Source organism: Ictidomys tridecemlineatus, chromosome 4, assembly GCF_052094955.1.
Source record: "Ictidomys tridecemlineatus isolate mIctTri1 chromosome 4, mIctTri1.hap1, whole genome shotgun sequence".
Taxonomy (NCBI): domain Eukaryota; kingdom Metazoa; phylum Chordata; class Mammalia; order Rodentia; family Sciuridae; genus Ictidomys; species Ictidomys tridecemlineatus.
In genome coordinates this window covers 101,335,754-101,360,028 of record NC_135480.1, presented here as the reverse complement: position 1 = coordinate 101,360,028, position 24,275 = coordinate 101,335,754, and the positions used below count along the sequence as shown (strand labels likewise).

Here is a 24,275-nt window from a genome sequence, read left to right as displayed (position 1 = left end):
TGTGTTTTCTACTGTGCTCCATGGGTGACAATCTCGGTTCTTCCTTTGATTTCCACCAAAACCAAGACAGAAACCAAAAACTAAAAAGTGAAAACTCCCTTGTGTGAAATGCCCAGGCATATGATCAATTCACACAGAGCTCAGAGGAGGGGCCACGCTGTGCCCCCTTGTTGGACACACAATTGGCTGTGCACAGTGATATTTATGCCTTTAAAGTCATGTTGGTCACTTTGCTTTTGGGGGGTCTCTTGCTGATGCTTTGCTGCACAAATGAAGAGCCATTTCCTGGCTCCTTTGCCCTCTCTTCCTTCCTCCCTCAGTGCTCTCCTGCACCTCTCTGAATCTTTTGACACCCTTCGGGTGCTGGTTTAGGTCACCTTCTTGATCGCTGATGTCATTTTTGAGGCATCTCCCTCCTTTCCTACTGGCCACTTACTATCACTTAACTTCATTTTCTTGTCTTTATAATACTCATTACTAAGGAAAGCAGCCAGTTGCCTATTGCCTCCCCAGAATACAAACTTCTTGAGCGCAGGACTCTTGTCCACCTGCACACCCCAGCACTCTGTACCCTAAACAGACCTGAGCTGCGGGGGAGCCAGTCTCCCCACCAAAACATCAGGTATGTAGGTGGCATCGTGTTCGCCTAAGCTCCTCTTCCTGACAGTGTTGAGCAGAATGTCTAACCCTTGGCTTTATTTGCCAGCAAGTCCCCCCCCACCGCCACCACCACCACCATTTGATCCCTCCCATCTGACTCCAGACATACAATAAAGTGTTCCACAGGTACAGCCTTTGGCTGGTGGCCCTTTGGGAAGTAAAAGGTCAGGAGCATGGTTCAGTGGGGTGCATGGTCCAGAGAAGGAACAGCATGAATAGGAGCAGATTCTAGAGACAACCCTGGGGAGCATCAACTGCCCTCCAGAGTCCTTGGAGATTGGAGAGTGACCCTGCTTCTGCCATACCTGGGCTGCGAACCACTGGGTAAGCCAGTGGGTAACCACCCGGATGCCTCAGGGACATCTAAGAAGCTGACATATGAGTGACATTTTTCCTCAAGAGGATGTTTATGGCAGGAGCCACTTAGTGGGATTATAGTCACGGGGAGGGGAACTTGGAAGAGGGTTGGTGCCACTGTCCTGTGCCTTGGGACTGTGATTACCGGTGGCTCCCAGTAGGAAGGGATCTGAGGCTACCCAGCCTGGGGAAGGAGATGGCATGAACACGACAGCCGTTCCAAGGGGTGTCCCCAGGTGGCGCCCTAAGCCAAGCCCTGGAAGGCTGGGTGTGCAAAGAGGGAGGGAGCAGTTTCTCACTGCACTTCTCAGGAAATGACTCAGCGGGTTGACGTCATCAGTTGGGTGTTCTTCTTTAGGATCAGTGGCAGAGACCCAGGGTGCTGTATCGCCCCTTTCTAGCTGTGCTGTTCTCAGGGTGGTGGGTAGAGTTGGGGGGGTCTTCTTGACTCATTGATTTACTCACTCTGCTACATGGATCAACTTTCTAAGGAGTTGACCTCGGAGTGTAAGGCCCTGCAGCAGGTCCAGAGAGATGTTGCAAGCATTTCCTCAGAGACTGCCGTCTTGTTCCTTTTGTTTGGCCAGTGAAGTGGGAGGATGGGAACGAGGGCCAAGGAATGACATCTGGACACAGAAAATGGGCCATACGGATGACGCCGTGGAGAACACCCCAAGCCAGCCCGGCCCAGAACACAGTTCTTTCTCATTCTCTGCCTCCTCTGAAATGAGATACCGTTTCTGTACCAGGTCTGTGGCATTTATTACAAACTGCCCTAGAGTCTGATAAGCTTTTTCTAAGTATGTATCTTATCTCCCCAACTGCTGCACCATAGCACATGCCGGTCATATCTGATTCATACTGTTATCTCATCAGCTTTCCACCCAACCCCTGCTCCCCAGCATTCAGGACGGTACCCGAACACAGGCATGTTCAGTAAAGATCTGCTGAGCTTGATAAATCCAGAGGCCATCTGCCGTGAGGCTGCCAGCCCAGCCTGGCAAGCCCCGAGCATCACAGAGGTTAATCACAATGTCAGAGGTCACTGAGGCAGGGAGGTGCCTGGGCTGGGCATGAAGTAGTCAGCAGCTCTCTTGCCAGAAGCAGCCTTGCTCCAGATAGCAGGCGGCACCTGAGAGAGGCCTCACAGCAAGGCCATTGTTACCTTCATTACCATTCCTGGGCTTTTATATTTTATGTGAAAAAGACTAACTTCATCATAATATTGAGGGCTCCACTGAACAAAGACTTGACACTCATCTCATACTAGCTTGAAATCTGGTGATAGAAGGATACAAGGCAATATTATCCCCTGGGTACAATAATGGATAATGATATTCATTTCTCATTCGTTGGCACAAGCACACATTCATTCATTTATTGAGCACCTCCTATGTGTCCCTTACTGTTCTAGGTAATGCAGTGAAGAGCTGAAACAGACACAGCCCCTGTTCTTGCTGAGTTTGAAATCTTGGCAACAAATGATCACACAAATATAAAATTACCACTGCAACACGTGTTCCACAAGAGAGGTACATGGTGACATGAGAGCATGTCATAGGAGGATTTAGCCAGAAAAAAAGTCCCTTCTCTACCCCATAGAGACTGGAAACATATCCAAGCCAGGCCAGATGTGGCCTCTTCTGAGGTCACCTGACTTCTGCCCCCTGAGAGGCTAATTGGCCAACTGCTTGTAGCTGAATCTGGGGGCTGTCGTGACCTGAGTGGCAGCTGCACAAGAGAGCTCTACCACATGATGGGTTTGATGAAGTAGGAAGATACCCAGTTGGCTGTGCAGGACTCACCAGTCACCCAGTCTCTCATCATTCTGAGTGGCAAGAGCTGATAAACACACGGTGATGAGAGAGGCAAATAGGGTGACTGATTGGCCCCATTTTCCCAGGACTTTCCCAGTTTTATCACTGAAAGTCCCATCCTCTGGGGCTGTTCTTGTTTTAAAACTGAAAGTTTCACCTCCTGGGAAGCCCCTGAGTCCAGAGCAAGCCAGGGTAGTCAGCCACCCTTGTTCTAGTGACTGTCCAACTTCCTCAGCTTCCTCCTCTATAAGATAAAGTTGGACCAGAACAGGGTTCCCAGGCCTGGCTGCAAATGAGAACCACTGAGGAGGGTCTTAAAAAGCACCAAGGCCCCGGTTCCCTCCCCAGAGATTTAGTTGGGGCAGGTGTCAGTGAATTTTAAAAGCTTCCCAGGTGGTGCTGCATGAGGCTGAGGACCATTGTTCTAGTTGATCTCTTTATGCTCATCCAGGGTTTTTTATAAACCCACTAGTTCATTTATCCCCAATCTCCCAGACTGACTCTTCTTGACACTGTTATTCCTACTGGCGACACTGCATAGTTTTCTCCTCTCTTCCTCTTTCTCTCTCTTTCTACCTGTGAGGGCCTAAGTGCCTAACACTGATTCCCCCCTGCTGTGCTTCCTAGTCTTGGATCAATCAATGTCATCTCCCCCTCTGTCCCACCTCCGCCTCTGTCTGGGTTTCCCCTTCCCCAGCTTCTCTGACTCCTCATTTAAAGGAGGTGAAACAGCTCTCTGGGGACAGAGCCAGGTGCTGTGCCCAGGAGTCCCTCCCTGTCCCTCTTCTCATTTCCAGTATGTGCTCCTCCCATGTAGGTTCTGGGATAACACAGACTCGGGGGCCATGTGGCTGCTTGGAGGCCCGGCTTTCACTGCTGCACTGGGATCAGAGTCTGGTACCTGGCTTCCTGCTTCACTCACTCCTGGGGGTTGGCCCAACCCACGCCAGCTCCCGCTCTACCCAACATTCCGGGATACAGTCTGTAAACCACCTCTGTGCTAGTGGCAAAGGGGCTCCGAGTGAGGAAGAATGTTCCCAGTGCTTCAGGGCCCCCCTCCCCCAAGCTTCCCTACCTGGCTGATGACCTCCTTTACATGAGACCAAAAATGGCACCTTCATCCAGTCAATTATCCAGGGAACTCTTTGTGGAGAAACATTAACTTCACTCCACACATGCAATCTTTTGTCAAGCTAGTGCTCCTTCTAAAACATACCCACTAGTACCAGCTTGGCCAAAACTGCCTCGTCCTTTACCTAGACAATGACAGGAACTTCCAAACCAGCCAGGCCTGGGAACCCTGTTCTAGTCTAAAACTTCATCTTACAGAGGAGGAAGCTGCTCTTCTCTGATTCACCTCTAAAAGTGATATTTAACAACATAAATTAGATCATGCTGTCCATGTAATTCATCATATCAACATACTAAAAAATAAAAAACAAAACATGATTATCTCAATGGGTGCAGAAAAAAAATTTGATGTATTTTAACTTCTATTTTTGATTAAAAACTCTTAGAAAACTAAGAATATCCTCAACTTAATAAGAATAAATCTAGAACTGATATGTTAATGAAAAGAGACTAAATTCTTTCTCTTAAAGCTCAGGAACAAGGCAAAGAGGTCCACTCGCATCATTTTTATTCAGCATTATACTGCAACAATAAAGAAAAAAGGCATGCATATGGGAAAGAACACATAAAACGATTGTTATTAACAACCAACATGATAATCTACATTTTAAAAAAAAACAACTACAAGGAATTTCCAAAAAAAAATAATCCAATGTGTGATTTTAGCAAGTTTGCAGTATTCAAAGTTAATGTACAAGGTTCGGGTACAACTGTATTTCTAGAAATTAATAATTGAAAATAGAAATTAAAATATACTATTCAATGGTCTGGTGTGGGGGAACAACCTGTCATCCCAGCTACTTGGGAAGCTAAAGCTGAAGCTCAAGTTTGGGACTGGCATAGACAATTCAGTAAGATCTGATCTTACAATTTTAAGAAAATTTTTAAAAGGCTGGGGATGTAGCTGGTGATAGAGCACCTTATTTTCAATCCCCAGTACCGGGGTTACAATAATCATGTTAGTGTGATGTTAGCATACAGACAGATGTATAGATCAATGGAACAGAATAGGGAATACAGAAATAGACCCACATGTATACAGTCAACTAATGTTTGACAAGATAGTAAGGTTCAATGGAAAAAAGGCATTCTTCAGTAAATGATACTAGAATAATTAGGATGTCCACAATGAAAACATAGACATTGACCCTTACCTCACACCATATATAAACATGAACTTGAAATGGATCATAGATCTAAGAGTACAGGCTAATGTCAGTGGTGGCACACTCCTGTAATCCCAGCTATTGGGGGTGAGTGACTTCAAGGCCAGTGGCCATGGGGGGCAACTGAGACCCTCTTTCAAAATAAAATGAAAAACGGTTGGAGGTGTAGCTCAGCATTGGAGTGATTGCCTGGCATTCATAAGGCTCTAGATTCAATCCCCAGTACTAAAAAAAAAAAAAAAAAAAAGAAAAAAAGAAAGAAAGAAAGAAAGAAAAACTAGAACTATAAAAATTCCAGGGGATAAAACAAGGAAAATTCTTTAAGTTAGGCAAATATTTTTAGGTAAGTTCAATAAATCATAAAGGAAATTTTTGATATTTTGAATTTCATCAAAAAGAAAACAAATCTTTAAAAGGCATTGTTAAGAAAATTTTAAAAAACACCCATAAATTGGAAAAATATTTGCAAACATACACTTGGAATGTGCAAAGAGTATTCAGAATATATAAAGAATTCTACATCTCAAAAATAAAGAGAGAACTCAATTAAAAAAAAAGAGAAGAAGAAGAGGGCAAAGTTTGAACTAGCACATCACTGGAGATATGGAAATGACGTACCTACAGAAAGAGATGTTCCACATCATTAAGTATCAGAGAAATGCACATTAAAAACCATCCACTAGAACAGGTAACATTAAAAAGAATGATAATCTCAGGACTGGTGAAGACATAGAGCTACCGGAACCTTCCTACACTGCTGGTGGGTATGCAAATAGTCCAATTACCCTAGAATACAATTCAGTATTTCTTATAAAGTTAAACAAACACTTACCATATGGCCCAGTAATTTCACTCCTAGAATGTATGCCCAAGGAGAAATGAAAATATATGTCCATACAAAGATGTATGTGAATATTCATAAAAGTTTTATTCCTAATAGTCCTAAACTGGAAATAGACCTCCCAAACAATCAGCTAACATGAGCATAACAGAGGATGACATATCCATAAAATGAAATGCCATTAGCAATGGAAAACATCATGGAATACACCAACATGAATTAATCTCAAAAGCATTGTGCCCTCTGAAAGAGGCCACACGCCAAGGAATACATCTTTATGATTATAAATGTGTCATGTAACATTCTACAAATGGAGGGCGGGAAGGATCCATGCCAGGGCCTGAGAGTGTGCACAGAGGGCTGACTGAGAAGAGATGTGAGGACTTCTTAGGGCGATGGAAATAATATATCTTGTGCTTGCCACACAGTAGCTACCTAACTGGAAGTGTTTATCAAAGCTCATCAAACTGCATACTTTAAAAAGGCGAATTTCATTGTACTCAAATGACACAGTACTCATTAAGTCACTTCCCACTTACCCCCAGTGTCCTTCTGCCAGCCACAGGCAACCTTTAACCTACCCTTCTGTGTCAATAGATTTGCCTGTTCTGGACTTTTCTTTTAAATAGAATCCGATAGTGTGTGGTCTTGTTTGTTTTCTTTCTTTTGCTAATGAGTAGGGTGTTTCTTCTGAGGGTGATGGGAAAGTTCTAAAATTGATGATGGCCATGGTTGCCCAGCTCTGTGAGTCCTCAAAAAACCATTGTGAGCACTTTCGATAGATAAATTTTATGGTACACGAATTCTATCTCAATAAAGCTGTTAGCAAATTTTTGTGGAGTGAATAAAGAAATTTTCCCCTCTGATCCTGTCCTGGCTTTTGCAGGAGATGAATCAGGCAGGACGTGTCCTATGAGCTGGTCACTGGGCCTGGAAGTGCACAATTGAGAGCAGGCAGCTCCTGCAATCTGTGTGCGTGAACCCCCCAGCTCGGCAGCCCCGGCCCCTGGGGCTTTGCATGCACGGGGGATTTCATGGGAAGGGGGTTCTGCAGGTCTGGGACCAGGATGGGATCCTAGCAATTTCTCCCCAGTTCTCTGTGGTCAGAACAAACCACTTTCTTAGTCAACTGGGCTGTCACCGCACCCGGGGGTAATTACTGCCCTTGGCCCCTCTGGATGTGTCATCTACACATGTGGGTAATTAAACTGAATCCGGCTGATGACTCGGGCGCATGGCATCACACCAGCCCTGGCCCAGTGCAGACTGGGAGAACTGGCTCATCCAGGCACTGGTGTGAATAGAAAGCCAGCTCACCAGTGCTGGGCGCAGGCGGTGGGGAGCAGGGGGTGGTGCACAGAAGCGCTCTCTTGGTCTTCGTTACTCCTCACCCCAAAAGTGGAACCCAGAGTGGGTGGGGTCTGCATGGTTCCAGGCTGGGCTGGACTGGTTAACCCTGCGATTAGCCTGGAGGCTTTGAACTCTGGGTGCGAGGCCTGTGGTTTGGTGCTGAACTAAGGAGAACAGAGCAGGCTTCAAGCCCCAGGGCGTGGGCTGAGGTCTGAGAGGAGATAGTAAGTACAGGAAGCGGGTCTTTAGAATCCTGGCCTCTCAAACCGTCTTCCACAAGGCATTAGAGGGTTTCTCCAGAATAAGAAGATGAAGGGAGGGATGGGTTAGGCAGAAAAGAGGGCCTCTGGAGTTCCTTCCAAATCCTGCATTCTGCATGTTTGTTTGCTAATACCCATGGGTCTGTGGGAGAGCCCTATCCACACCACCTCATTTCATGCTCACGTGACCCTAGGGGGTGTTTCCTACTCTACCTGGGTTATGGAGGAGGACCTGAGGGTCAGAGAAGTCAGATCAATTATTTGCTCCACGTCACAAACCTTCCATATGGTGGAGCCTGTATTCAAATTCAGGTCTGCCTGACTCAGACATGGAGGCCTCAGTCAGCCATGGCCCAGCTGCCTTCATTCTGTAAGTCTAGAAATCCAGGCTCTTTCTGGTTACTTTGAAGAACATATGTGTGGCTTAAGAATTATCTCCAGAGGGAAGAGCCATGACTCACTCGATCGAGGTTATTTTGTAGGAGGGCATAGCAAGTTTTCTTTGTGATGGGGAGATTGGTGGGAGCAATTTAGTATGAAGCAACTCCTGTTTGGCACATAGTAGAGATTCAATAAAGGCTTGTTGATTGACTAACTGATTGCTTAGATTTGTGATAAACATTGTGAGGGGATGCAAAAGAATTGTTATGAATTTATTAGTGAGTATTTATTGAGTGTGTATTATGCTCAATGTCAGTATGAAGATCATACATACTTCCTTGGATTTTTTTTTTTTTTTTTTTTTTTTTGGTATTGGGGCATTTTACCACTTTGCTATATCTCCAACCCTTTTTTAAAATTTTGAGACAGAGTCTCACTAAGTTGTCCAGGCTGGCCCCAAACTTGCTACCCTCCAGCTTCAGCTGCCCAAGTTGCTGGGATTATAGGCACGGGCTACCATACTCAGCTTCCTTGGATTTTTAATAATTGAATTTTTAAACGTTGGAAATTAATTGAGACAAATGAGCACTGTCCAAATTGAATGAACTGCATCTATTAATCCAGTTGGATAACAGTTTGCCATCTTTATTTTAGACTTTCTAAATAAGTTGAAAAGATTCAATAACGAAAGGTATTGAAAAAATTGTGATTAAGAAAAAAGCCGTAGAATAACTTTTTTCCCCTGGTGTTATGTCATTTAATCCTTACAACCCCATGGGATAGATATTATTCTCCCTATTTCATGGATGAAGAAACTAAGATTCCAATAGTAAGTAATATAACCAGAATTCCAATGTAAGATGGCTTTTTAATTTTTTTAACCTAATTTATGTTCTTAATCACTATGTTATATTACCTTACAGATTAGGAGCTTGTTTAGAACAGAAATCAAACCACAGAGAAAATTAGAATCTCCTGTGTATCAGAGGGCTGTCAAGTAATGCTCTCTAAGAACCTCTGTCTGGATAGGCCTGACTGAAAGCATTGTGAATTTTCTCAAAAACAGAACAACTGATAACATTTCAATGTCAACTTCTGAAGTTGACATCGCACTGGGAGACTGTATACAGACAGAATAACATCAAAAGCAGCTTCAGAAGTCAAACAGCTTTGGATTCAAACCCCATGTCCTGTGCTTACCGACGATGTGGTCTTGGGCAAACTACCCTGTCTGAGCCTCCGTTGTAATGTAAAGGGAATAAAAATAATTTCTACTCACAAGGTTGATGTGACAACGAAGACATTCACACGAGGAGGGTCTGATAACCATTAGCTGTTATTTTTCTGATAGCAAAATTCCCAGGTGAGGAGGGCAGGGACAAAGGAGAAAGAAGCTCTGCACTCAAAACCGAGTCCATGAGAACAGGCACAACAGACCAGCTGTCCCTTCCTTGCTCTTTTTCAGTGGCCCAAGGTGTGCCTGCAATAGTGGCAGGCACACGGTACAATTGTTTATGGAATGTATTAAAAATTAAGCAAGGTGCAGATGCTGAGTGGGTGAGCTTTGATTTGCTAAAGTGGCAGGGAGCAGGTGATCCATGCTCTGTTGTAAGGCTACGGCTCTGACCTTCTATTTTGACTCAAGGTCAGGATCTTAGAGTTCTGACAGGTGGTTTTGGGGACAGTATACCTGTGGGTAGTCCAAAGGCAGCCACTGCCCCAAAGACCAATGGAATCTGAATGTTTTCAGGGAGAAGTTTGGAATTCCACTGGAAACCTTGTCCTCCTCTTGAGTAATGCTCCTCAGTTGATGCTTCCATGATTCCAGGGTCTGCATCAGGAGCTACTAGGAAGATCGCCATTCTTTTGTGTGGGAAAACTATGGCAGAGGAGGAAAACAATTTTGTTTGCTTCTTTGTACTGGGGATTGAACCTAGGGGTTCTCAACTACTGAGCCACATTCCCAGCCCTTTTTAAATATTTTGTTTAGAGATGATCTGGCTTACCTGCTTAGGGCTTCACTATATTGCTGAGGTTGGTTTTGAACTCATGATCCTCCTACTTCAGCCTCCTGAGGGATTAAAGATATGTGCCGTTGCACCTGGCTAGAGAAGGAAAACAATGTGAATCTATACACTTCAAAAGACGAACTGAATTCTGACATGATACAAGAGGGAACATCAGAAGGATCGAGTGAAGACAGTTTGTAAAGATCCACTTGCAGAGTTTTAAACTTAGAGTAATAATGTCCAATGTCCTCTAAATACTTGAGAGTTTCCAAAAAGCCATCTTACCCATTGTTTAATCTCTAAGGGGCAGACAGAGCAGAGCAGATTCATCTTTGCCAGATCATAGTTGAGAGAACTCAAGTGAAGGGGTTGTTTCAGGTCTACTTCTGGGAAGGAGCCAAGCCAGGGCTGGGCCAAGGTCATGATGCATTCTTCCTATGCAGTGCCATAGGTTGGAAACAGAATCAAGATCAAGGTAAGTGTTCATATCTTCATACAATTTCTATCGATCCTACTTATGAAGGCTTCTGAGGCTTCGTGGAATGTGCCACTGATGTTTTCAGTGCACAGCTTCAGAGATAATGTGGCTGCAGCCAGGCTAAGACGAGCCAGCAGCCCTGGGGCCTGGAGCAAGTCATCAAGCTTCTCTGGGTATTAGAGAGAGTGTTACCTGTCCTGTCTACCTTGGAGGGTTATCCTAAGGGCCAGATGAGATAAGGAAGAGAAAGTGCTTTGCAAATGTAATATTCTGAGTCTTAACAGCTTCTACTCAATGTCAAGTGTCTGAAGGCACTTCTACAGGAAACAGCCTCGTTGCCCTGTTTGCTTGTGTGCTTGGCTCAGCATATACCAACTTTTCTACCCAATCTGAGTTGGATTAAGCTGAGTCAAAGGAAGCTGATTGCACAGAGAATCAGAGCAGGAAATAGGTGCTTGGGTTAAGAAATGACCTCATAGTTCATTCAACTTCTCTATGTACATAGAGAAATAAATCATAGTCCTTAAGATGAATTTGTTCTAAAGGAGAAGTCTTTTGAGAGTGGAAAGAACAGACTCATGAGTTGTTTTTTTTTTCCAACCTCTAAATATCCTAGAAGAGAAATGGAATAACATAGCCGCATGCTCAAATACCCAAAGTTTCTCATGAGCCAGGTTTAAAGTATGGGCAACTTTGTATCTTTCTCATCTCAATTTTACTTTACTTATTGGTTGAAGTACTAAGGTTTAAATCCAGGCATGCTCTACATCCCCAGCCCTTTTTATTTTTTATTTTGAGACAAAGTCTCACTAAGTTGCTCAGGTTGTCCCCACACTTTTGATCTTCCAGCCTCAAGAATAACTGGGATTACAGGTGTGCATCACTGTACTTAGCTGTATCTTTTTTAATCATTTACATTCAAAAACAAAAAAAAAATCAAAATGCATAACATTTTCCTTTCACGGAGCAAATGATATGTTGGTCTTTGGGTGACAGTTGGCAAAACACAACATGATTAATCTGGGGACCTGCAGGAGTTCACCTTCAGTGACTGTGCCCTTACCACCACTGATAAAAACACATCTGAAGCAGCTGAGAAAGGAACCTACGAAAAGAATTGCTTCAAGATAAAGTATTCCTTCTCAGTTGCAAAGAGTCTAGATAAAGATTCTATCAAGAATGTCCAAACTTGACATTTTAAAATTTGATATCAAAACAGTAGAGTGACATTTAAGAAGATTTAGAAATGTAATGACCCATTACACTTCTCTGTTACAAGTGACGCTGTCCTGCTAACAACATAGGGGAAGAGGCAGAAAATGTGAATTGAAATTAAGCTTTGAATTTATAAGCGGTTGATCATTGGAAAGTCTATTTCTTTGAGTCTTTGCTTCCTTGTTTAAAGTGGGAAGAGTAGTGGTAACACATGCAAAGACATCCTAGGGACAGAATTAAGTAATCTGTGTGCAGGGTTTGGCAAATATGGCTTATTGTTTCTTGGCTTCTTTTTGTTTTTACCTTGGGAAATCATATATTATAAGGACACCTTGTTTTGGTTTTTCTCTGGTTTCTGACCATCCTTCCATTCCTGTCTTACAGGCAATCGTCAGGGGCAATTGCTTCTTTCTCAAACTGTGACTGTTTTCTTTTTTCGATCCTCTGCTTCCCAGCTCCAGGCCTCTGATTACCTTTGACTCTCCTAGAGTCCCTTGCCAAAGGGAAAAGGGGCCTCACTTTTTAGATTGATAAAGCTCATATCTGGGCACCACACTGCTTAGAATTAAGAGCCCCAGCAAAGGCCCAGTCCTTCAGCCCAGCAAAGAACCCTTCTCCTTGGCCTTTGGACACAAAGCACACAACTTCACAGTCTCTTTTCTGTAAAAGCTACTATTTGTTGCTCAAATTTTTACACACACAAATTACACACACACACACACACACACACACATACACTATTTATTAGTGGACCCTATGTGGCAAGTCTTGTGTCAAATATATCATACAAATGATTTCATTGAATGGATGTATATATTCTTGAGAGGAATATTTATTCTCATTTTACAGATTAAGTAACTTGCCCAAAGATATGGAGGTATAGATAGAGCATCCTTAATCCAAGATTCCAAAATCTAAAATGTTCTAAAACTTGGAGCTTTTTGAATGCTGACAGGAGGTCACACTTGGAGTTTTCACACCTGACCTCACCTGATGGGTCACAGTCAAAATGCAGGTACATTAAAAACAATGTATAAAATGACTTCTGGGTCACGTGCACAAGGTGTATGTGAAACATCAGTGAATTTCATGTTTTGACGTGGGTCCTTACCCCAATATATCTCACTAGGTATATGCAAATATTCCAAAATCAGAAAAAAATCTACATCCCAAAATGCTTTTGGTTCCAACACTTCAGACAAGGGAAACAACCTGCAGTGCATGGAAGAGCTTGATTCCAAGGCCATCTGGCCTCCAAGTCTGTTGTGAATGTCTGAATGACAGCCCTAGGGTTTCAGCCTGTGTCACTGTGTGTGTGACAGCTTTTGGAATCTTACCTCTTCCCCCAGAAATCCTTCTCCACTGGATCAGCAGGAGTTGAAGGCACTCCTGTCCGGCTGTGATTCTCCTGGTCACGGTAGGAAGCTGCTCGCTCGCCCTCCACACTCTGTGACTATGCACTGTGCTGCGCGCAGGGGGACTCAGGTTTGCGCTGCTGGGCTCGTGCCCTGCCTGTCCATCAGCATCTCTGATCTGTCTGCAGCTGCTTCATTTTGTGGAAAATTAGCAGCAATGTTCTGAGTATTTCCAGTGACCATCTGGTGGGGTCTATCTATGGAGTGGGGGAGCCTGTGTAAATATGGCCACGGACCCCCACTTTAGGAAACTTATGGTGCCCACAGAGAAACTCACAAGGTGAGGAAACCTGCGTCTCCCTCACCCCAGGAGCAAGTGAAGGAACTGGGTGTGTTCAGTGTGAAAAGCCACCTACTCAAAGGGTCACCATACTATTGCCCTCAAGTGTGAGAATGGCTGTTATGAGGAAGTGTGATTTGACTTCTGCCACATGTCCCCATAGAGGGGAGTGAGGAGCCAAAGACACGCGGGTGAATCACAAATAAGGAAGGGCAGCTGCATCAGCTCCTTCTTTGGAAAGAGGCGGCCACTCCACACGGAACGCAACCCACGCGCGGGGAATGGGATTTTCCACTGCCTGGAGCCACCTGGGCACAGGCCCGGCAGCTACCAGGCCCAGCATTGTGGGGGTTCTGTCAGCTGCTCTGGCCTGGGAGGTCCTGGGAGGGCAGGCCCAGCCGCTGGCTCTGTGTGTGCAGAGGCTGCCAGGAGTCCCGCCAGGGCCTTCTTCCCTGGTTTATCCCCACAACAGCAGGTTTTTGATGATGCAATGAGAACAATGCCAATTGAGGGGGAAAGAATAGATCCTTGTCCCTTTTTGTCCCTCATGTTCTCAACAAAATGCAGAGCAGCCAACTCCATGGCCAGGAACAGCCTCATGCCTCCTGGGTTTAGGACTCTAGAATCACTGGTGGAACCACTGGGGGTCCTCTGGCCATGCTTATTTCCTGGCTTCCCCTCCTGGTGCACCTGTCCTTTCTTCCTCCCTGCCCCACTACCAGGTTGACAGGCCCAATATCTGCTTGAACTTTAGAGCTGCCTCACAGACAGCGTCCCCCATAAGCCTTCCTTAGGGTGGGCTGAGAGACTCTCTGGGGATCAGGACTCTGCTTAGGCTCTTATGCTATTATCTCTCAGCTTGAAAAAAATATATCTCCTTACACCCCCAGGCCCCCCTCCAGAACCAGGAATACCTCTGACCAGCAGATTAGGCAGCAGCTACCAACCCTCCACAGGCCTGGGGTAAGAAGGGCGGCTAGAACCAAAGTCCAGAGATCCAAAACTGCATGGGAGTTGAGTGGGGTGGGATGGCGGCCCTCACCTGGGGCTTGGAAGAGGGCTGGGTTTGAGGGTATATGAGGCCTCAGGCCCAGAGGGTGACTACTGTGACCTAGTCCCTTCAGTGTGGGCTCAGTGTTTCCTCCCTGCCCTATCTGGTCTGTGTCCTGGTCACCCTCAGGCCTAGCGGGAAGCCCATTGTTGTGCTCTGAGTGATGGAGAAGGTTGGGATGCAAAGGAGAGAAGGGTACTGCAGGGCCCCAAGGAAGGAGTCTGGGGGGATTCAGGAGCAAAGCTAATGAATTCAGGACTCCAAAGGAGGAGCCTTGTCCGAAGCAAGAGACAGGAGAAGAAAAGATCGGGAACAGAATGACCCAGAGCTCTGTGTCTCTGCCTGGAGCCCCAGAAAGGAATTCCTAGTGCTCCCAGAGAGAGGCAGCTGGGGCAGCCGTGAAACTGGGGGTTTAGTCTCACATGGTTGTGGGTTCATTCACCATTTTGGAGGGGTGTCAGATGTCATGTGCTTGTTTGTGTGGGGGCTGGCACATCTTTTTATGTAAAACTGCTTTCACCCCAAATGGAAATAACCAGAAGCTGGGGTTGTGGAAGGCAGGTAGCTGGCCTGCGGTCCCCACACAGGGAGGTAACAGGCAGGTGCCAGGTGCTGCGGGTGGCCCCTGTGTGGGGGTGGTGAAGGCTGAGAGCCTGCCTGGCATCGTGCCAGAAGGCAGCCAGGGAGCTGGAGGGAGGGAGGCAGCCATCAAGGCAGGAGGGGAGCAAAGTCAAGGAAAGGGTCAGTCAGAAGAAGACGGGGTTGTGCAGTCAGGCAGGGGGCCAAAGAGACCCGAAGAAGGGAACCAGGAAAGGGCAGAGCCAAGCCAAGGTCAGGTGCAGAAGCCAAGGGCAGGGCCAGGCCTCCAAGACAGCCTTGTTGGGGACGAGTCCAGGTCTTCAAGCCCAGCCCCTGTACTTTCCACTCTGGAAACAGGAAAACTACCACAAAGAATCTGATGCCACCCTGTGCCCCCAGGCAGGTCCCTGCCTTTTGTTCCTTACCATCCTCTACTCCCCTGGCCACCACACGGCTCCCAGCAGCCCTGTAGGCCTGGGACAGAGCAGCCAAGGCCCTCGGAGGGATTCTGCAGGGGGATGGTTGCTCCGTCAACAAGGTCTCCAGGACAGGCTGACTCCTGTTTCTGATGGAAAATAAGGAAAATAAAAAAAGAAAGAAAGAAAGAAACCCACCTTCGTTAGAGCCCAGCCGGTGCCCGGTGCCAGGCACGCTCTCCAGTTGGACGTGTTAGACCTGTTGTCTGGATGGTGGAGCAGCAGACCTCCAGGGTCACAAACTTGACCCGGACCTTGAGTCTTTCCAGAACCGTCGCCCAGAACCCCAAGGCGCAGCTCTTTCCAGAGGTCAGTGAGACCTTCACGGAAAGAGGCTGAGGCTGACCCTCAGAGGCAAGTGGCCTGCTTAGGGACAAATGGTTACCCTCAGGCCTGGCCTATGGATGCCCAGGCTCAGGGGCAGCCCGTGGCTCCCTGGTGGCTAAAGAGGGAAGAGGAAGAGAGGAGGACATGGGCAGGCCTGTCTTCAGGACTGGACGACAGGTGGGAGGGGTCCCTCTTCTGGGGCATGGAGGGCTGGGGGAGGCTGGAAGGGGATGTGGCCCTGTGGCTGAGTTCTGCTTTCTTGGAAAGCCAGGGAACCGGCACCACAGAATCAGAGCCCCTGGGGGCTTCCAGAACTTCTTTCCTCTAGCCCCTGCCTCTGTATTAGATGCCCCTCAGCTACCCTAAGGTGGAGCCGATGGTTTCCACCCTGAGCTGGAAGCTTGTATTTTCTTAAATGTAAATGGGGGAGGGGAATCATCACTTCCTTTAAGTCTTCACTCAAAGCTCACCTGAGAGGCCACCCCTGGACACCATATTTCAAATTGTGACTGTGTCCTCCACCTCCTTAATCCAGTCCCTTCTCTATTCTTCTATGGCACGTCTCACTGTCTAATGTACTATTTAATTGGTTTGTTGATTTTTGTCTGCCCCCCACCCCGATCCCGATGCCAGTGCCATCAGACCTAAGTCTTAGCTATCGTGTTCCCAGAACCTACTGTAAACCAAGAAATCACAGACTGAAAAAAAAAAGCAAAGAGAGTTTCATTCAGGTGCAGAATAAATGTGCAGAAACCAGGGTCCCTGGTTGGGAGCATTCTTTGGGGGAATATAAATAGGCTTGAGAAAAGTTCAGCAATTGGAAACTGGCTCAAAGTAGGGTGCTCATAAATTTATGTATGTTATGTATGTATGTTGGCACTGGGAATTGAACCCAGAGTGCTTAACCACTGAGTCACATCCAAGGCCCTCTTTATCTTTTATTTTGAGACAGGGTCTCGTTGAGTTGCTGAGGGTCTCACTAAGTTGTTGAGGCTGACTCTGAACTTGCAATCCTCCTGCCTCAGCCTCCTTGAGTTGCTGGGATCACAGGTGTGCACCACCATGTTCGGCATAAAATTTTTAAAGTACAGTAGAATGTCTGTGTCAATAGGCCAACTGGCCAATCTAATATTTCTCAAACTTTGGAAAGTATTGTTAGATTTCAGAAAATTGTTCCCTCTGTCAGATCCAGTTCCTGATAAGATGCCTGTGTGGCAATTTACCCCTGCCAGAAAAATCTCTAATGCTTAGAAAAGACCATTCTGCAGCCATGTTGATTTTTATGGTATCCCTAAAACAGGGCCAGACACTCAATAAATATTTGTTGAAAGAATGCATGAAAGACCTATGTAAAGTGTCTCACAGGACATCCAGCTCCTTATTATAATTGCTACTGTTGTTTGCTACAGGTGACTTGTGATCCCTCAGTCCCTCTGGCCACCAGATGATCTCTGAGCTTCCCTTTCACTCTAAAAATCTTAGTGTCCCAGATGCTCCCAATATGAAACCTCCCCTGATCCAGCTAATTCCCAACCCCTTCTCCTGGCACTCCTCAGCGGAGCTCCGCCAGGCTTGGTGCGTGAAGCCTCTTCCTTTTGACTCTGAGGATCAGAATGGGGCGCAGGTGTGGGATCATGAGTCAGCCCAATAATTCCTGGAACAGTTTCCATTCAGATATTTATGTGTTTTAATTTAATTGTCTTGGTTGCACTGTTTCATAAATTTTATTGTTTTCAATAGAGGCAATTCATCATGTGCACAATTAAAGCCATTGGATTTTAATTTCTTTATCAAGAGTTTTCACAGAAATAACTTCCTTGGATTCAGAAAAAAATTTACCAGGCCACTTGCCCTGATGTGGGGTTTGGATGTGTGACCCTTGGCATGGAGCTCCACACTGTCCTGCCCTGGGTGGGGCCCTGTCCCTGGCCATGGATGTCCCCTGTGGGGACAGGATCATCCCGGACCCGGTGCCTCTGTGAGGGGGGCTCAGGTGGGTCGGGCTCAGCCATCCTCATGGGGCCCCCTTGGTCCCCTGAAGGAGGCAGGCCAGCGCCCTCCAGCTGCCTCTGTTGGGGCAGTTTCAGGAGCAGAGGCAGCACATGCTCCCGGTATTCGCTGAGTAACTGGCATGTCCAGGGAGGGCGGAGGGACAGGTCTGGCAAGTTCTGCCTTGTTTATACTCAGGATTACCTCACATCCAACCAGCCTCCCCGCCCCATTCGCAGGGCCGGCCCTCGGCCTTCAACCTCCTTTTCCTCACATGCCTGGGAAGCTGGGGGCAACATGGACCTTCCTCTTGACATCAGCTGAGCCTGAAGACTCATCCCTGGGAGGCCATGGAGAGGGACAGCGCCAGGGTAAGTGTGCGTGTGGCTCTCGGCTGGCTGATCTTCCCGGTGCTGAGGGACAGGGGCGGCTGGGAGACAGGTGAGGCACAGCCGCCCCGGTGCCTCTGGTTTGCGGGAAAGGAATGCCTCCTTGGGTCGGAAGTTACTGGGGACTAGGATCTCTGGGCCTCCTCTGCATCATGATCCCTGGAAGCTGCTCCCGCGGGGAGAAGCTGGTGGGATTTGGGTTCAGGTCCCAGGACTGAGTGGCTGAGCCCTTCTTTGTGACCTGGGAGCAGTCTGGCCAGGACATCTGTGCTGTTAAGTGGTCAGTTTTGCTGGTTGCTAATCTAATCTAACCTAACCTGATTTTTGCTGGTTTGAGAGTCAAGAGCATCTTACCTGATCTTCAAGTCTACCTTGTTTAATCCCCTAGTAGATTCCAAAACCTTCCCAGAAAAATATGACTGTATACATTTAAAGATTTTTAAGGGATTTTTCAACCATGCTTAGTCACTTATTTTTGCTCAATAATCCTCATCTTGGGAAGGGCTTTCTTGTGTCTAACCACAATTCCTTGCTACAACATGGTTCTTTTCCTTTGCTGCTCTTGGGGTAGTAGAGAGCAGCTGAGCTGTTTTCCGTGGGCGGAAAAGCTGGTTACAGACGTGTAAAGCCTTCCCAAGGCTTCAACTATGCCTCTGCTTTCTAACTTCTCTGAGTGCTCAGGTCTTGTTTTCTGCTCCTCTCCATGTTCTTTGTAGTTTCTTGATACGGTAGAATCTGGGACTCTTGGGAGACGGGCCAGCCTGGATTTGAGAAAGATCAATTCATTCTGTGTTCCAGCCTGGAGTTGGCTTGTGGTCCATTTTGAACTCCAGATGTGTTTCTGGAAGCTTTACCATTATTTTTTCCTACCAACCTTTTAGCGCTCTCTTGACCCTTCTTTCCCCAGGCCACCTCCCCTGCCTTCTGGTCTCCTTGGCTCATGTCTCCACCTCACCAAGGTCTTTTGGCCTCAGGCCTCTGAGACTCAATGGGGTCACTGGTGATCAGAAAGAATGGCATATAGGATGGAATGGAGTTCTGTTGGAAGCCTGGAGAACGTGAAACTGCAGTCACAACAATGGTGTCCTCCTGGGTGGCCTGGTGGGAGTCTAAATTTGATGGTCCCTATACCCAAAGAGAAGGGCTGAGCTATCTAGAGGGGGGCTGAGCTCACAGTGGAGGTGAATGGATGGGCCTGGGCCTGGGGCAGGGTGATGGGATGGTGTCCACCCAGGAGGCCCATGGTCCCAGGAGGTCCATGTCCCCAGAGTCAGGAACCCATGTGACAGGTCGCTGGAGGAACAAAGGATGGAGAACAACCTTTTATGTTTAATGAAAAAATGAAGACTTCGAATTAATACTTAAATGTCAAAGGTATGGTAGGCCATGATCATCTTGGAAGGGAGATTGTCAGAACTTACTTCAAAATGAAAGAAATGAACCATTCTTTCCTTATTTAAGGTTTTTAAATTTTTCCTTTGGTCTTAGGTGGATTCCCTGGGGTGAGGACAGGGCAAGCTAGAGAGGGGGCTGCTAATCATGTTTGAAGGTATTTGTTGAGATTGATGAGATGGGAATGGGCTGGGAGATGCTGGTCAATAAGGCCAAGCCTTCTCCCCAAGGGCTTTACTGCAGAGAGATGCTTTGCAGTTTAAAACACTAGTAAGGAAGATGGTGGTCAATGGGCATGAGCCTGCTGATGCTCCTGTGGGAAAAACTAAGTCTTCAGAAGGATCTTGAGAAAGGGATGGACAAGGCACTCAGTTTCTCCATATTCTTCAAAAGCAAAGGTGAGACAGGTGCAGTTTGCAGACCTAGAATCACAGCAACTTGGGAGAATGAAGCAGGAGAATCCAAATTGGAGGCCAGCCGGAACAGTTTAGTGAGACCCCATCTCAAAAACAACCAACTAACCAAACAAATGAACAAAACACCAACAAAAACCCAAAACCAATCAAAAGTTTCATGCTGTGGTGGACAGAGAACTGACCAAGTTCCAGGCTGTGGGCAAGCTCTAAACCTCCCTGTACCTTAGTTTTTTTTCCTTTATAAAATGGAATAATAACAACACCAATAGAATAGATACTGTTATATTGTGTGCATGTAAGAATATGTAACAGCAAGTGCCACCATTATGTACAACTATCATGCATCAATAAAAAGTGTAGAAAAATAGACTGGAGTCCAACACGACAAAGAAAAAGAAGGAGAGGAGGAGGAGGAAGGAGAAGGGAAGGAAAGAAGGAAGGAAGGAAGGAAGGAAGGAAGGAAGGAAGGAAGGAAGGAAGGAAGGAAGGAAGGAAGGAAGGAAGGAAATTTGATCTTTCGCCTAGTAAGCCTCTTCTAGAACAACATCCAACGTTCCAACATTGATAGAGATGCAGATATAACCACAGTGTTAGGAATTACCTCCATCGTTGTCGCCCTCTGGGGTCTAATCCTGGCTCCTCTAAATTTGAACAAATATCTTCTCTCTACATCTAGTTTTCCTCCACCTTCCAAAGAAGAGGGTTGGACAAACTTCCTCCTGACTCCCTTTCTGGTTCCCTAACAGTGGCTGGAATCCCAGAGAGTGGGATTGCCGGGTGCCACACTGGGTACATGCATCCATTCTTCCCAATGATGCATATTAGACCTGCAGAGCTTATTAGAGAAAGACTGAAGTACATCCACTGATAGAGCAACCATCCTTTGTGGGTCAGATTTTCTTATGCTGGGAATTCCTATTTCTTATGCTGGTTCCAAATCACCCAAGACCACACATGCTCTGGATTGGTGAGATCCAGGACCCTCTAGGACAAGGCAGCTTCCCCAGGACGGGCTGGGCAGGCCCCCAAGGTGGCAGGCCCGTGGACTCAGTTCACCTTGCCAACCTCAGCCCCAAAGTGCAGGCACCTCTGAAGCTCTGTGTGCCCTTCGCCCCTGTAGGGACATAGCCCTCACCTGAGACCCGCTTCTCACTGTTGTTGGTCCTGAGCAGCCTTCTGCCTGTTACACCTGCCTGTCTTCCCTGAGTTGTCCTCTGTGACTTGGCAATGGGAGCACAGGTGTGTGGGAGTGTGTGCCAGGCTCCAGGCTGGGTGCTGGGCGGGAAGACTGGTTGATAGAACAATGGCCTCTTAAGTGTCTTGTTATGGCCAAACAGCTTCCTCTTGGCCTAGCAACAACAGGGGTGAACTGAGCAGGTGGGCAGGGAGCCGGCGCCAGGGGGTGGTGGTGAGTCTGCCTACATTCCGGGAACTCCAGGTTCAGGGAACCAGAGAGTGGGAGAGAGCCCTGTGGCCCTGAAGGCGCAGTAAGGCCTGGGCCAGGTGGCGAAGAGGGGAAAAGCCCTTATCCACCGGAGCCCAGCCCCGTGCAGTTGTCACACTGGATAGGGTCAGGGCCACCCTACTGTAGCCCATGGGGTTCTTAGTGGCCCCCAGGGAAGCATTTTAGGCTATAACAAGGGGAGCTCCATCCTGCCCCTCTTGGTCCTGTTGGGGGCTGGGGGCAGCTTTTCCTGTCTAGTCCAGAGTGTTGGGGTTCCAGCCTATGGTCCTGCCTGTGCCCACCCTTTTAAAGTCCTTGATACTCAGAGTTTCTGGGGAAGAGGGTGCGTATCTGTGGCCTAGGTCTGGGGAAGGGTCTTTCCTCTCTGGAGGATGGTGACAAACAGGCTGTGGGAGAGTACAGTGTCATGGGACAGCTCAAGGATGTGGCTAGAGGTTTGAGCTTCCAGTCCTGCCACTGTCCCTAACAGGCTGTGTGATCTCAGCAAGCCACCAAGCCTCTCTGGTCCTTCATTGCCTTATCCATATGATAAAGGGCTTGGACTGAAGGGGTTTCAAATTCCTCCCAGCTCTGACAGTCTGAAGTACCCAGCCCCCCACACCAGGGGTGGTAACTTTATGAAAGGATGTCCCCAGGGATGGAGCTTCGACTGGACCTGGAGGGACCCACTGGGCCTGCCCCAGGCTGGGAGGTTGCCACCAAGGTCACTGGATCTTCTTCAGGTCTACCAGGGGAGCTTTAGATAGCGTCCTCCTCACTGTCTGCGTGGGGCTAAGACTGACCACATCTGTAAGAGTCCATGCTGCTGCCTCTTTGCAGAGCCTGGGGCTCCGTCCACAGCACAGCCACATAGCCAGGGGGGAAGCACCCATGAGCTGGCTGTGGTGTCACTCAGCACAGACAGAGAGCCCCTCTCCTCCATGACATCACCGACTGAGTCCACAGGAGACACGGGAGGCCAAAGGCAGGACACTCTCAGGGGCTGGTTCACTCACTCCCATCCCCCACTAGGTCAGCAGTCCCGGGGGAGGAGTCCCTACAAGAAACCAGGAAAATTCCCCACTCACCTGGAGGTTCAGAACCCAGCCCTGGGAACTCAGAATAGAGAGCACCAGACTGAAAGAAAGGGGCCTTGGATTTCGTTGTTTTTAAATCCCTGGTCTGCAGTAAGACAGACCTCAACAACTGCAGGCAAAACACACAAATGTTTCCGGTCTAGCTAGGCGCGGTGGCATGTGCTTGTCATCCCAGCAATTTAGGAGACTGAGGCAGGAGGATCACAAGTTTGAGGCTAGTCTCAGCAATTCAGTAAGATCCTATGCAACTTAACGAGACCCTGTCTCAAAATAAAAAATGAAAAGGGCTGGGCATGTAGCTCAGTGGTGAAGGGGTCTTGGGTTCAATCCCTCCCCAGTCCTGAACAAGAGGAGCCCATGTTTAAGGCCTCTGCTTCCTAATCTGTGAGATGAGAATCATAATCCTTACAGACTCCTGTCCAGGGAAATGCGTGAAAAGAACCTGGAGCCAGGAACTGTCCTCTGCTCTCTTCCTGGTGGCCCTCACTTTCCTTGCCCCGAGGCCTCCCTTGCTGCCTCCTGTCCCAGGATATTTGGAGGGTCCAGCAGGGGCACCCTGGAGTGCAGGCCTTTCATGATGGGGGAAGGGCTCACAGCCATGTTACCCCCAGGGCTAACCCCAGAGGCCCCCAGGGTAGGTGAGGAGGAGAGGCAGGGCCAGGAGAGAATGATGGGCAGGCAAAGGTGCAGAGCCCCCTGGGAGCTGCTGCTCTGCCTTGTCCACATGCCCCCATGTGGGTGGCTGAGCCTCTGGTCTGTAGGGACATGGTGGAGAGGTCAGGGCCCAGCAGAGACTTGGCATCTGAGTCCTATTCCAGGTCTTGTGCTTACTGACAAAGGCAAGGATTTGGGAGGCCTGAGTTCTGGTTCCGGCTCTGCCCCTTTTATCTCAGGACCTTAGATCAAGGTCTCCTCCCTTTCCTGCTTCCCACCTCCTAAAAGCATCTGCCCTCAAGCTCATCAAGCCTCTGGGTAGGTAGGAGGATGGAATCTTAGTAGTTGCTTTCCAAGAATTGAGGGAAGGAAATGAGTTAGTGCTGTAGCAGGTTAGACATCAGGAAGAACTTCTAGCAGGGTGGGGAGGCCGACCATAATATGTCTGAAGAGGGATGGTTGTGGGATCTCTTATTCTGATGGCCCCTGAAGATGAAGATGCTTCCTAATGTCCTTCGATGGTTGGGTCCAGGTTCAGAGTCAGGGAGTGGACAGAGGGTCTCACTAAGGATGCTACTTGTCTTGCTTTGGTCCACCTGCCTGCCTCCCACCAGCTCTGACAGCAGAGGGCACGCTCTGCCAAAACCAGGGCTGAACACCCCGACTCAGGGCGGCTGCACTTTTGCTCATGCTGGCTGCTCCCACTTCGCAGCATGCCCGCCGACACCCTCCCCCCTGGTCTAACCCTGGGCTGCTCCAGCATCATGAATGCACCCCCATCCTCCCGCCATCTTCCTCAGTGTCTCGCCCCCTGAGACCCTCTCAACACCTTCTTTTCCAGCCCAGCCCTTTGTTGTACCCCTCAGGATGAGGTCCCAGGGTCCCAGGGTCCCAGGGTCATAGTCACATTCAGGTGGAGACAGCCTGGGCTCTTCCCTGGGATTGCAAAGATTATGTTAGAGGTTGGGGGTGGGGTAGGCCTACTCCTCAGTCCCCCTGATCCCCAGTTCCTCTTGTAGAAACTGGGGACAATCATACTGCCCAGCTTGCTCACTAGGAGCCTTGTGAGGATCAAAGGAAACAGTGTAGGTGAAGCTTCAC

General features: G+C 47.7%; 1 protein-coding gene across 1 annotated transcript in view; it reads left to right on the top strand.

Moving 5' to 3' along the window:
• The first annotated feature begins 18,024 nt into the window (after positions 1–18,024).
• Positions 18,025–24,275, top strand: part of Tmprss13 (transmembrane serine protease 13) — a 29,761-nt gene continuing 23,510 nt past the window's right edge. The window contains exon 1 of the mRNA XM_040285300.2: positions 18,025–18,153. Coding sequence (XP_040141234.2) covers positions 18,133–18,153 — 21 coding nt within the window. The 5' untranslated portion in view covers positions 18,025–18,132. The remainder of the gene's footprint in view (positions 18,154–24,275) is intronic.